The 15,311-nt window shown below is 40.0% G+C and overlaps 2 protein-coding genes across 3 annotated transcripts in view; both read right to left on the bottom strand.

Annotated features, from left to right (window-relative positions):
- The window catches only part of LOC145499291 (uncharacterized), a 189,210-nt gene that overhangs the window by 76,479 nt on the left and 97,420 nt on the right, over positions 1-15,311 (bottom strand). The gene's annotated exons all lie outside the window — the stretch shown is intronic.
- LOC145501655 (uncharacterized) lies at positions 579-9,306 on the bottom strand. Its single transcript, XM_081481083.1, has 3 exons — positions 8,805-9,306; positions 2,879-3,139; positions 579-2,409 (listed from the first exon to the last, which is right to left on the bottom strand). Exons 1-3 carry the CDS (start codon positions 9,304-9,306, stop codon positions 1,118-1,120), a joined length of 2,055 nt encoding a protein of 684 aa, XP_081337209.1. The 3' UTR covers positions 579-1,117.

Consider the following 15,311-nt stretch of genomic DNA (forward strand, 5'->3'; position numbering starts at 1 on the left):
ACATTTAGCCATAGTTTTTAGCGCACGAAAACCTAAACAACGTTAATAAAAACGTACACAAACGTTGTAAAATCTTCAAACCTAGGCTACTTAATATCCTTTGTACAGGGACAAATAAGGTAAAAATTTGGCTTTCTCTGTGCCTTGTAGGCTGTGTTAGGTTGGCGAGGTAAAATGTACAGTCGCCCGCCATCTTTTTTCCTACGGTGGATTGCGGACACCTGATTAGGCTCGATCGAACAGCGGCTGGTAATCGAGTCTAACACCTGATGTGGTCGCAAAGTAATATTTTTAATGTTTCACTCTAGTTACGACGGACAACTTGGATTCTGCATTCTTGTAATGTTTACTAGCTGTGCACTAATTTGGACTACATAAGATGATTATGTGTCAAAGTAGATTATATGATTCGTGTTACAAATCATAAAAGGAACACAAATAATGGTTCCAAAGAGTCTCTGCTATAACGAGAGTTGACCAGTTGACTATGTAACATTTGCTGTGAATATCAAGCTCCCCATTTTTTTAGTTATTTCGATAATTTTAACATATTACCCATTCTCCACTCCTCCCACCCACCTCCTCACCACAACGGAGATGACGCCAGTAACCGTAGGAAGGGTCTATTTAGGTGAGTTTTGAATTTTCGAAAGCTCTCGAGGTTTCTTGCTTCTGGTTCATGGTTAAAAAGCGCCACAATTTGCATCGTTAGAATTTTATTAGCTTCGTAATAATGCCACTATTAGTCGATAAGTTGAGCATGATCCGACACGTCCTCAGGCCCCTATGTAAGGGTCTCTTTCACTTTTTAAAAGTAATATGCCTTGATGATTACAATTACACAAATACCAAAAACTTTGCCTTTGATCTGAGCGAGTGGCCAACGCGCCTCCGACGATCTGAACTAGTAAGTAGGTATTAATGTTCATATACACCATAAATTACACCACCTGAAATAAATAAACTTTAAACGCAGGGCTTAGCCGCTGCAAAATGTAAGCTCATCTACTGTCGCATATATTTTTTAATCCGAGTCCGGTAATGTCATTCAATTTCTTGCGATGGAGCTTTAGCACCCCATGGCGTGGGTTTTGAACAAAAGTGAAAAAGAAGTTTTTCATTGTTTTTGTGCAAAAGATTTCGGTGAACAATAACAAAATTTTCGTAAAAGAGGATAGGTTTCCATTATACAATATGGCTGGTCTTTGTAAGCGTCAATTCGACTGATGTCCCCTACAATTGAAGGAACACCGTTGTTCATTTTAACAGAGGCCTCATAAAATCCCTCATTCGGAGATGTAAGAATCTGAAGCTGATACAATGTGTCTCTAACAAGAGTGTTCTCCGCTTTATCTCCCAAAACTATTTCACAATTGTCGCACGCATCAGCTGTGCCGTGCTTCGTGTCTTGAAACCTTTGCATGGCTTCTTTTGGCATCTCACGGAACGCGGTCTTTATCTCCTTCAAAATCAACCGCTGACACAACTTTGATAGTTCATCACCTTGTGACGTCAGATTGTTGATATATTCTAATACAGCTGCCGCTGATTTTTTAACTGCCGGCTCATCAATTGACACGGGTTCCAAATCAAGGCATGGACACCAATGATCTTCTACGCCAGCGCTAGCACAAGTGCGATTTCTCTCGTCAATCCGGGTAAACAAGCTTTGACCGGTTATAATCTCGCTGGGGTATTGTGGGTATGACAAGATGTGGCGTAAGGTAGCATAAACATCAAATGGCGATGTTAGAACGCGGGAGTTGTGCACGAGGTTATTGTAAAGGTCTGCGTGCTTCTCACGAAACCATTTGGGTGTCGTGATTGACATAAATGGAAACCTCTCTTCCAGTTTACCCTGAATCGTTTTTCTAAGGCTCGAAAATCGCGCCCCGTGATCGGCGAAAACAATCAGCAGAGTGTTGTCCAGCAATGATTCTTTCTCAAACATTTGCAAGAACTCTTTTAGATCGTCATCTGCATAACCAATCGCGTTCAGGTCGTCGTGTGAAATAGCCGCGTGGGATGAAATCCCAAACTTTGGTTTGTCTTTGTATCTACGAAAAAAACTCAGCAGGTATTTCAAAGACATGTCGTATGATGGTCGATTATTAATACAGAGCCCTCTCAAAATTTTGTCAGCCTCCATCCAGAACGGCCTTGCGTAATGATCCGTCGGCGGATCTTGGAAACCGTGTAAGCGATAATTGAACGAAGCATATCGTGGCGCGTCTTCCGAGAACATGGTAGCGTATCCCTTCTCTTTGTAGTTTTTAAATATCCACCTCCAGCTGTCCAGGGGCTTAGAATGACTTATTCTCTTCCGAGCTTCCTGCTGTGCCTTCTCCGGCAGCCCAGTAAGCATTGCAGCAAGTTGTGCGGTGGTGCCGTCTCCTACGATTGTCTCACCTGTCAATCAAACAAAAATGGCTAAGTAGGCGTCAAACTTCCCTCTGTTCTCTCGGTAGCTTCAAGATTGTTAACTATACTGTCAAACCTCCTGTACCTGGATATCATTGAGAGCATAAAATTGTCCATATAGGCGAGGTGTCTCCTTGAGAGAGATTGGACATGCATTCGTTGTTTTTATGTGGCTAGGACAATGCTATGTAAAGTATTGTGCAAAACTAATGCGAACAAAATACGTGATTTTCGACTTTTACTCTCGCGAAGTTTCATCGAAAGTTCGTTTTTAAGTTCGAGAGGAATTTCTCGGCATGTCGAGCGATAATTCGCTGGACCAAGGGGCTGTATTCGTCAACAAGCCCCCAAACGGCTCGGAATTTTGTCAAAATTCACTTGCAGAACTTTTGCACAAGACTGTGTCTGTCTGCAAGAGCAGTCCATTATCGCGAGGTTCGATGACATGCTAACTCACCTTGCAGCAACACTGAGTCTAGATTCTTGGTCAGGTATTCTAAACTGCTTGGCATTTTTCTTCTAAAGTTAGCAGCTGATGTGGAGTCAAACATAACGAGTGCTACATCCAGTGGAATACCACCAGGCTGCGGTTGTCGCTCGAGAACTTCCTTTTTAGGAAAGACGTACATATGTAGGTCTGATTTCGTCTCGCCCGAAGACGTTTTGACGTCTACTCGGATGAAGTCGGTGTCCACCGATACATTTCCAAAAAAGGCATCTATAGACACAAAAGACATTTTTGACGTTGGATCAAACAAAAGACCAAGCAGTTACATGCTAGTGTTTGCAGGGGCCTCCAGAGACTAGACACTTAGTTGTCGACAACTATTTGTTAAAGACAACTAAATGCTACAATCATGGACAAAAGTGTTGACACATTTGAGCGGCAAAACAAACGCTTTCTATCGGCGTCCTACTTTAATTTCAAAAAACATTTTTTTGTCGATAGCCAACCCCCTTCTCCCCCTTTTCAATGTTGAAATACGCTCCGTGGACACTGCCACGTGGTTACAACACTGAAAGGGGGAGAGGGGGTCGAAATGTGCTGAAAATTGAAGATTGAAAAACTCACGCGTTCAACGAAACAGGTCTTTTTCGGGAAGTATCTCAACTTCTTTTGTCCATGATTGTAGCTTCACTGCTGGAATAGTCACGAATTTATGCCGCGCTATTGATAAACATTCTCACCACCCTATTCCGGACATTTAGACCGTTGTTAGTCCTTATGGAAAGTCATTAACCTATCTAAGTCTTGTTTTCTAATTTTGTTCCCTCTTTTCGCGAAGTTTTGCTAGCACGTGCACCATGGGCATAAAGCTTTTAGTCCGCATGTACAAACGTCGCCGAAGCCTTGTCCTGCTCCTGTTTTACCTGCTGAGCCCGACCCTGTCGCTCTTGCTAACTTAGATTTTCAGAACCCTCCTGTTCCGGCCGTACCTAACGTTGTGCCCGCCGCTCCGCAAGTCCAGGCAACAAACAACGTGCAACCGGCCGTCCCTGAAGCTCAACCTGCCGAGGTATTCTTTACCTGCGTCTTTGTTCTTCGAGGTTATTCTTATTTATCTTTGATACTTAGGGGTGGCATATATTCGTGGGTGGATTCTACTGTTCATTCGCGCCGCAGCCGCGTGTTCATTTGTTGCTGTCTAGTTTCCATCTTTTTTCAAGTTTATATTTAGCTTTTGTTTTGCGGGCTTAGCTATAGTTGCTCCTTTACCAAGCGTAGGTTTTCTTCGTGTTTAGTGTAAGGCTGTTTAGTTTTGTCAGGCGACCTGGTTTGCTAGTGTTTCTAGCGTTAGTTCATTCGGTATTGCAGGAAGCAAACTCATGTTGCTTATGTGTTTAGCATTTTAATCGTTCGTATCTCTCGGGTAATTTATACTCATGTATCTAGTGCAAGTTCTTGTTTCTGTCTCGAGCGTGGCTATTTGCCGGTGTCGAGTGTTGGAGTTTACCCGCGTGTCGAGCGTTTAGGTCGTTTGCGTTCCGGGTCGAGCGCGTGGATGTCTATCGTTTTTCTACCGTATTAGTTGTTCGTGTGTCGGGCGCGTCAGTTGCTCGTGTGTCGAGCGTACAAGTTGCTCTTATGTCTAGCGCGATTGTCGCTCGTGTGTCGAGCGTGTTGTTTGTGCGTCGAGTGTGAGAGTTTATAGCTGCTCATGTGTCGAGCGCAAGAGTTGTTCGTGTGTCGAGCGTGAAAGTTTGCTCGTGTGAGGGGAGAATTTGCCGATATTCATAACCATAAAAAAGCCGACAGTTAGCAGTCAAGTGAAAGTCCAATAACCATGGTAACCACCTGTCTATCTGTATTATCGTGTAACACCTTGTAGTGAGAACTACCTGAAGTTGTAAGTAGTTAATATTTACGAGCAGAATAACTGACTGCCTATGATGGAATAGCCTAGAACAACAATGAGCTCATTGGCAGCCAATAGGGGTTTAGGATTACTGAACGAAATATTAGATCACTTGTTTAGAGTCTAGCATAAATACAGGTGTTTTGTAAATTGTTCTTCGGTTACGCCCCCGGTGGTGGGACGCGCCGGATACCACTATCCCGTATTGGTTATATTCGGGTTACGTTCCGAGTTCATTAGTGGATTAAACTCTACTGTTGGACCCAAGAACTGCGTATTCTCTGTCTTCCCGTTGGATTGTTTTGCTGTAACAGATCCCGAGGCCTCTAGGAGTCTGACAAACTCCGTCGCTGCAAGCGTGTTTCCCTCTGGATTGTTGTAACAAGGATAACAACTTGAGCGGCCCAAAAACTTGTTATAACATCCGTGTGTCGAGCGAGAGTATGTTCGTGTGTCCAGCGTAAGAGTTGCTGGTGTGTGCTTGCGTTTAGTTGTCGACAACTCTTCTCACACATAACGTTTTTCAGTTGTCGATAACAAATAGCTGTCGACAACTAAATGTTCAGTCAGCTGTGGAGGCCCTAAGTGATTGAATGTCAGCTTGTGGTTTGCGTTTGCAACTGTTGCACTGAGTCCAACCTTGCACGAGAGCCCATGCGCACATGGTGTGAGCAAAGTTAACTTTGCTTGGCGAGAGAACTTTTTTCATTGGTAATATTGTAAAATGTAAAACAATAAAAATGCAAGCAAGATATAAATTCCCAACCATATATATTCGTGACAGGAGCCATAATCGGGGACGGAGACCGTAAGTCTTGGGATCCGCGCGCACCTATGATATGGGACAATTTTTCTACTTTTAGAACAAATTGCGCCATCCTGACGTCATATATCCGCGCAGATCCGCGCACGTGTCGGGGGCTCTCGCATGGATGTTGTCATGTTGAGTGATCAAATCGACCTGCGAGATTCTCTTGCAGATTTTTCACAGCGATGGCAGGGAATAAGGCAGGGAATAAGAACCAGGACTCTTATATGTAGTTTTATGCTCTGAGCTAATGGAAAAGTTGAGTTTTTGTTTTTTTTTCGTGCTGTGAATGAATAATATCTGCTCGCGCTAGTTGTACGCGTAAGTTTTTCGTTTGTTCTGTGAAGAAAAGTTATGTAAGAAAACTCTTTACTCTGGTATCGAGTTGATTTGTGAGTTTCCCAAAAAATGGTTAATCATAACCAAACCCTGTTTTTGATAGTTTCTTATGGTTTCTGTCTGTTTGGCGAGTTTGCAAAATTTTTTGAAAGGAAAGTCTGACGCGTACATTCAGTAGCTCATTTGCATAGTGCAGCGCGCGCTCTTTCAAGTCCGAGTCGGTGTTTTCAATTGTCAACAAACTTTAACAAAGATTTATTTCGTGGTCTTCTGTGCCGAGATGCTGCAACAGTTTTCACGAACGCCAAAAGGCTACTAATATCATGTGTGTTTCTTTAACATAGTGAAATTTTACGCGGCGAAAATAAAATAAACAAGGAGTTTTGATAACTCAACCAAAAAAAATTAAAATCGTTATTCGAGTTGATTAAAGAAAGCGTCATCGTAATTTTGCTGATTATTTCTGCTGTATTCACATATTTTCAGCTAAGCTTTTAATATGTTCTCAAACATTTATCAACCTTAAACATATTTAAAAACTAGAGATATTATATGAGTTCGATGTACGTTTTCACAAAAGTTGGGAAGTCCAATTCGTCATGTTTTACTGACTGTACAAAACACGCATCGGCGGGCGCTCTTATTCATCGACAACAGACAATTATTTTTACACAAACAAAACTGAGCAGCATCTACAGACATAAACTTTATTGTCACTTATTGGGCCTTGATAAAACATCAAGCGTTGCTTACAATTCAGGCGAAACTCGAACTTGCAATTATTTTTTGTTTGTTTTACTTTTCGGTCGAGATAGACACTGGCGAAATCCTCGCAAGCCTGTGGCAAGAGGAGGGAAACTTTGAAGTCCTGAAACGCTGCTATATCCAAATATACCCAACTAGTTTTTTGCTGTGGTTTGGAAGAGCCGTTAATCTTCAACATATGTGAAACTTAGAGTGGAGTAATGTACAGCTCATTTAAAAGAAGCATCCGTCGGAACACAACTTGGTCAGCGATATCATATCTAAGCTTAAAGCGGAACATACCTAAATTCGATACTGTCTTACTTCACTCAAACTGGAGCAGCTTACGACGAAAATACTTAGCAAAATTCCAACAGACGTAAACGCGTTGAGTTGTAGGCCAAAAACATGACAAAATTTCGGGAATTTCGGACGCCATTTCCCCCGCGCGACATCCGCAAAAATCCTCGCAGCATGTACGCGCGTGTGCCTCAGGCGATGGCGCAATTTGTTCTAAAAATAGAATTATTGTCCCATATCATGGGGACAACCCCAATACTAGAAATGGCGCGCGCTTACGGTCTCCGTCCCCGATTATGGCCCCTGTTCGTGAGTAATAATGGGTAAAAAGGTAATGATAATGTTTAAAGAAATATGTGTTGGGTCATTCGAAATATAATCTTGGAATATTTTAAGTGTTAGGGATACAGTGACATTACGGATTTGCTCCTTGTCTAGCTGATCAAATGTTGTCTTCTCTTATTGTTGTTGTTGTATACGCAGGTGCTGCGTTTCCTAGGAACTAGTTCTTCAACGAAATATGTGTAAATTACTCGGCTGTTGTTGCACTGGAAATGGTACCGTGTAATTTAACTATTTTGAATACAGTATCTACTTAAATAACTTGTTAGCCGACTCTTGGTAAAATACCTTGGTACATTCATTTCTGCGAGCATTGTTACTGCACTACATGTCTTCGGTTCAGCTGCGTTCTCCAGCAACTCGTTTGTTTACTCGCGGGTGTTGATCGAGAAAATGAAATAAAAATTGAAATCTAGATTTGAAAGCGCTCTTTTTGGAATTAGTCGTTTTAGACTCCTTCACTTATGTTTAGTCTCCTGCCCAATTTTTTAGTCAAACCTTGCTCTTTTTACTGATCTTTTCAGGGAGTTTGATGGCGATGTTTACATGTAATTACTTTATTCCTAGTTCACACTTCGACCCAAATAAAGAAAAGATTCTTTGCAATAGCAGTAGCACCTCGTTAGAATATATTTGTACCAAGAGCACGTTCACTTAATGAGATCACGGGATAGTTCTAACTGGAAATCCCGCCCACGAAGCTGGGAGTAATTTTACTTTGTAGCTTAGTTTATTTTAGTCCATACCATATGTACAAATGGGAATACCAAAATAGCTTGTTATTGTCCTCGTTGATTAATTTGCAGGTGAAAATGGGATAACGAGAGCTTAAACAAACCACTACGACAGCGCCAACAACGTGAAATGATTTTAAAGTTCGCGTAGTCTGGGCGAACGAGAGCAGCTGATTTTTCCGTATTCATTTGGAATTGATCGCTGTCAGTGCAATTTAGCCTGAGCACGTTTTTAGAACCATAGGCGTCACTGAACAGATCTCGACAATTACGAAATTCGTGAGAAAATCATAAATTCAACGTCAGCGTCGCTGTTGTTGCATTATTGTGTCATTGCTCCATTGATATTTACCCAGGACTGTTCCTCGTGTTTCGATAGAGTACCCATACATGTACTGTAATGGCGAAAAAAGAAATTCTGGGTCACCATTATTTGTGTTTTTACTCGACAATTTGTTTTTCTGATTATTTACCGTATATTTTGGACCGGCTGCACCTTCTCTTTTATTTACTTTTCTCATCGTTTTACTCGTTCTGGTCAGTTCATTGCTTTTCTCTGTTTGACATCATGGTTGTCTCGACGGTGTATAGTGGTCAGAGTGGCTGAAGTTAACATACCGGATTAGTAGTCATAGGGATATGGGGTGGAATCCGCTTGGGCAATTACATTTCCTTTCCCCTCTACATCTTGTTTGCTAAAACTTTCATTTATTTCACAGAAAAAATAAATTATGTGCAAAGTGTAGATATTTTGCTTACCTTTAGGTATCTTGGCAGCTACACGACTTCCACCCGTGCTTTGAACGTTCACCGGATCAGAAAGCACAACACCGAAATCGTTCCTTGGAGTCCTTTCAATTATTCTGTACTGTGCCGAAACGACGCCTTCTCCTTCAACCCGAAGCAAGTTGTTTTCGAAGCTTGAATAACTCACACCGCTGCAGCGCAATTTTCCAAGATCTTTCATAAAGTGAATTACGCTGGAATGAAACGGATCTAGAACGGGGAGTTTGCAGGAAGCGTTGCTGTTTGTGATACTTTCTTTAACGTCTCTTAAATTCACTTTAGTTTTTGTCTTCGTGATAGCGACGCCAATTTGATAAGCGACAGCTTTGTAACTCGTTGTTCTTGCCATGCTGTCAAATACTAGTGCGAATGACACCAAACTTAGGACGCCCAACAAAATAGCGAAAATGCGAAAGCGACGATATGTCTGGATGAAAAACCCGCTGCAACCACGTAGACAGAGCCTTGTGACCATTTTTGCCAACACACAAAGAATCGATCCAAACACATTCAGGCCAGGAAAGAGAGAAACACTTCTGAGGGTGGGGGCGTCTACAGGCAAATCATAACTGCCAGTGTGACGTCAAGTCGCACATCGGTGATTTTCAATATGGCGGGCAAATTGTTTTGTTCATTAACTCTAAGATATGTCGAATTTTCTTTCGTTTTGATGATTCAATTACTTTGTTCAATGTTACCCAGGATTCAAAATATATGAAAGACTTCTTTGAAGTAATTTTCGGTACGATAAATTATTCAAAAGCCTCATATTTCGATTAGAAACATACTAACAAGTGGCTGAGACGTCGGCAAAGTTTAATGGGTTGATAACGTTTTCCCGGAGCCCACGCAGAAATGTGGAGATGTCCTGATCCCAGAATGGGTGGTTTGGTACATGGAATATTACGTTTGCTCTGTGCCGAGAATGAAGTCTTCAGTGCATATGGTTCGTCTCATCAACCCCTTCAAAGTCAATGGAGTGGCCTTTGGAGAAGCCGGAGTGAAGAAACAGCTACTTGGCATCAGCGGTCCTAGCGGTAAGTTTTGAAATTGTTTGACTTACTTTTAATAGTAGCAATACCAATATATAAGTTTTGTTTCAGAAGTACGCCATTAAACACTCCATGAGTGGAAAATGAACTTTACCATAGTTCAGAATTCAGAAGTCGATTGTTTTGTTTTAGTTCTGCTATCCAGGTCTATAGGTCTATCCCTGACAAAACAAAATCGTATGCTACGGTTGAGAGGTTTAAAATTGCACGATCTGGATGCCGTCCACAATGTAACTGTAAAATTTCTATGTTTATCTGGTCAAGAAAAGTCTGAGAAGTAATTTATTTGGATAACTGATTTCTGTGGCTCACAAACAACAACAACAATAGATTTGCACATAGATGTAGTACATGTACACTGTCAGCAATACTTTTGATGGCACTTCCTTTGCTTGAGTCTTGTCTAAAATGGCATATTTACGCTACTAGTCACGAAACTGGATAAATAAATTATACTGTCATATGCTTCCAGTTCACTGAATGTGAATTGAAAACTTGTTTAGAAAACTATAGAATTATTACTATTCAGAATAATAATTCTAATTAAAGTAATTTTTTAATTGAACACAGTTTGTGCAACAGTTAATCCCAAATGTTCTGGAAGAATCACTTTCTTGGACGTAAGATTGGCGACATCAATATCACGGTTTATGTAGGAGCCATGAGGTGGCAACCAGTGAGGAATCACACAACATGGTATAAATAGTATTCCTTCCTTGAGGGCCACCCAGAGACGATGGTTTCCTTCAGTGATATAGGCTTTTCCATCTTAGAAATGACATAATTATTGGTTCCTGAAAACCATTTTTCAAAATGAAACATCTGACTTGATCAAGATGGTCATGACTATTTCTGGATTTTGGTGTCACTGATCAGTCAAATTCCTTATAATCCCGTAGGTCTTGTGTTTTTACCCTTTTAAATCAGGGCTCAGCACTAACTTTTCAATTTACTAACAAAGTGGCTAGTGACTATTTAGATGTTACTAGCCAAAAAAATTTTTTCACCAGCCAAGCATTGAGGTTGACTACTTTGTTACATGAAATTTTCGCGACACGTTTATTTTGCAATTTGGGGGTGAGCATATTTTGCGACACTTAAGGTCACGATTTTGCAAAAATTTGTATTTTGAAGCACTTTAACGTTGCGTTTTTGAGTAACACAAAAGTTGTTTCCTTTGCAATGTTACTTAAACATGTCTTTGAATTTAGTAAACTAACTTTATCAAAGGTACAATAACGTCAAAAGTAACAAAAATGCAATGGCGAGACTATATGTCAACAGTAACGTAATGTGTTATGTTCCTGACACTTATTATTCGCGTCACTTTAATTTTGCGAATTTTTTTAAATCGCAAAATTTGCAAAATTAATGTGTCGCGAAAATTTCAGGTAGGTCCAATAACAGTAGAATGTACTAGTAAGACTTGAAAGCGCAACGCAAACAACTCTCTTTAATACATAATGTTGGTAATTATACTGTACTTAAACTAGTTTCAAAAAAGTTCAAGTTCCCAAAAGACTTTCAGGACTCTGTTTTTCTCTGAAACTTCCTTGGAAAAATATCAAGACCCCCAAGACGTCACCGAAAAAATTATCGAGACTTTTTCAGAGACAGGCGTCGTAGAAATGTTTTCTGAACAATACTGTAAACTGTCGCTGGCGAAATTCCAAAGGAATCAGACAAAAAATTTTTGGCCTGTACAGATGGTTTTTCGCTTTCTGTAGGTTCATCAAGTATATCAAAGTACAAGTCTGTGTTGATTGGTTTAAAAGATTGGACAAAGTCATCCTCACTATCACTTGAATTTATATTACTGTTATGGATAGCATTAATCATTTCTTCAAAGGGCATACTTTTAGGTTCCTTAACAGTGGGCTGGCTTTTATTTGCCCAGCTAGTAGCATCTGGGTCATGACATGTAATTTTCATTGCTACCATCTGATACAAAAGTTAATGGCATTGTCATTGTAGTGTTACAGTGCCTTAGCAAGAGATCTTTTGAGTCAGCTACTTTCATATTTGGTAGTATGGAGATGTTATGATGAAGGAGATTTGCTCTGACATTGTCAAGTTTGACTTTGTGGTCAGGTAAAGATAGTAGGTTTTTATGATTGTGTATGATGTCTTTGACAATGTCAATGTTATTTGAATGAATCTGCTTATAGAATGTGGTAAAAGCACCAGGACTGACATTTCTAGACATGATGTCTTCAAACATCATTAGGTGCAGACTCTCCTTTTTGAGGAATAATGGCCTAAATAGTCCAACAAAAGTTGCTTTTCCATTATTCCACAAACCATTGTTGACAAACCAGCCATTTTTACAATTTTTTTGAGTTGAATAGACTTCACACCAGTAGTGATGAGATTTCAGATAAACAATGCCTGATATTCGGTATGTACAGTTATTAATTTCCATAGTAAATTCCTTATCTAAGCTTGGAGTACACTTTTTAGTTGGACTATGTGACTGTATAACTCACAAAAAAATATCAGGTATGTTTATCACAGCAGTTGATTGTCGTACGATTGTACCACAAGTGTTAGGCTTGGGAATGATAGCACAGTCAGAGTTTGTACTATTTGTAAGTTATTATTAAATTATCACCCACCAGAACAGAACATTTGGAAGATCCTACAAACTTGTTCAATGTCAATTTGTGTTTTATCACCTGAATAACATCAAATTCTTGTGAATTCAGGAGGAGATGTTTATCTAGAACATCATCAGTACTGATACTGTAGGACAAACATTGTGTGTAAAGTTACGGCATAAGTCATGACCACTGTTAACATTGCAAGCTTGAGAATACGTAGTTTTAATTGAAAATCTCTCTCTTATTTTATCTGGCATTGTTTCCAAAAGCCAGTAAATAATAGACTGAAGAGTGGCCTCTTTCCCATAAGCATAATAAGTATGACCATTTGCAGTATTGTCCTTAAGCTTGCCACCTCTTCAGATTCGTTTTGCTCTCATGAAATGTGCCATTTTCCCTTAACACAAAAGAATCTAGCACTTTTGTAAGGCCTTCCCCTAGAGTATGATTTAAGGGGCAATTTAAATGGCGTTTGAATGCATGATAGGTAAGTTCAAGAAAAGTGTCTTGATGGCAGCTATTATGTATGCCGTTAGAGCCATACTTGTAAGACTGGTAAGATGTCTGTTTTGAGACTAAGGTGTTACTTGTTCTTTTTCTGCGGACCTCACATGGATTGAGTTTACATCTCCATTCATCATCTTTCCATCCTTGGCATTTTCGAATTGTTGTTTTTTGTTTTAATGGCTTTTCATCAGCAACATGTGCAAATTTTTTTAGATCCACATGAGAAAAAACATTTAATGTTATTAATGAATTTGAAATGAAACTTAAGCATGGGCTTTTTAAGAAAATTTTTCCTTGCTTTTCTCCTTCAAGCCAAAGACATCTTCATGCCAATGATGCTGGCTCAGTTTCACTGGAGGCAAGGTCCCAAAATTTATACAAGTAGTTTAGTAACAATTCTATGAATGCATCATAACTTTCTACCAAGAAGACTTTTGTGCCAACTGGGGTCCAGACTACATAATGGCATTGTTGTGTTGATGTGCAGAACATTTCTAGCATGATTTGGGGTGTGTGATTTATGCAAACATTTTTGTAAGGTACATGTGCTGGTTTACCTCCCATGAAAGGACATTTTATTTCAATAACAGTTTTTGAAATTCCAGCCTGCTCAATAATACCATCAGGAGAAGAACCAAGCCAGTTTTGATTTTTTTCATCCTTTAAAAACCAAATTCCATTTTCCTTTACCACCCTCTCTTTACTTTGTGAGAAAAATTTTTTTCAGGTAAGTGACAAGAGCACTGTCCTCATTAATTGATCCCCATAACATAGCAAGATTTGATTCATTTGATTCAGTTTGTAAGCCACGCATATCACTAGAAAGTTGATTCCAATAGTCAAGCATTGCCTTTTTGCCATGCCAACCAAGGGCAGTTGCAGCCTTACTTCCATTTATTTTTCCCTTATGTGCATTGAACCATTTATCACCCCTTTGTTTGTAAAACCTAGGGTCATCGTTGCTTCTAGATGATGCAGGAATTGGTTCATATCATTTAAAGTCTTCAAGTTTTTTTGCTGTGAAAGTACTCAACACTTTTGTAAGAGGTGCACTAGCAGGATACCATGTGCGCTTAACAGCTGAAGGTCTATTTTGCATGATTTTCGACTTCAATTGTGGGTTTTTTCCACCTTTCTTGGGACACGCTGTTTGTATGTGGCCTTGCACACCACACAAGAGGCACTTTTGTTGTACCAGCCACTCTGGTTCATGACCCTCTGGGCACTCAGCAGCCCAGTGACCTAGCTTTTGGCAAGGGAAACAGGTATCTGATGGTTGTACCTTTGTCAACTTTCCTGTATCCTGTTTTATGTGGAATTTCTTCAACATTTGCGTAATGGCAGATTCATCTTCCTCATGTTGTGGTGCAAGCCCATCTTTTGCTAAATACGTAACACACCTGCGCTTTGTAAATTTTCGAACAAATGCAGAAAGAACATTGCATGACAGACTAATTAGAGAATTTGAAATATGCAGTTCTTGAAGTAGTTCTCTCCAGTAGAAACATAGTGCACTATCACCCTTAAGTTTTGTTAGTGCTTCCTGAAGAGAGTTTGGAGACGAGTTACCAGTGAAAAAATTTGTCCTTAAGGTCATTCCACTGAAATGGAACCTGCACTGAGAATTTCGTCAAGCTTTGCCTATTGAGTGTTGATTTGAGTGTTTGTTTTGTACCATATAAATCCTTACAACAGCACCATGATTGTAGTCACGATTGCTTGCTAAATTCACGTTTCCGACGATTGTTTCTTGCTCAACACTGAGAATTGGCCCATATTTATTTTACGTACTTAGAGAAATTTATTACTCAATTCAACACAACAGAAAAAAATGATGGGTCACCGTACTCGTTTTCGAGAAAATCACAATTTACCTCTATGGCGAGGTCCAGCCGCAGAGAAAAAGCCACCATTTTTTAATGCGCACACGCTAATCACGCATGAAATTATGCGCAGTAGGGATGCGCAATGCTATACTGGGGAATGACTTTAAGTGGTAGTCAAGTTTCCTAGAAAATAATAGCACATGGTGGCGATTCTGTCTGGCATACAGGGCAGTTAGTATGGGTTGTGAAGTTCTTAAAAATAATACTAGTTGGTGAAAAAGGATCTGTGTATTCTACTGTTTGTTTGACATGTCTTGACAGCTGTTGCTTGTTGGCAGCATTGTGGAAGGTTTCGTCAAATCCCCACCTTTTCTCAATAACACTGTCTGAGCTAAGCTGGTGAGCACATAATTCCCACCCTTCTTTTTCACGGAAATGTTTTGTAGTTTCATCAGATGACATCTTCTGTTTAGATAGTAGAATGGAAACAAGATT

This window comes from Orbicella franksi, chromosome 10 (assembly GCF_964199315.1).
Source record: "Orbicella franksi chromosome 10, jaOrbFran1.1, whole genome shotgun sequence".
NCBI lineage: Eukaryota > Metazoa > Cnidaria > Anthozoa > Scleractinia > Merulinidae > Orbicella > Orbicella franksi.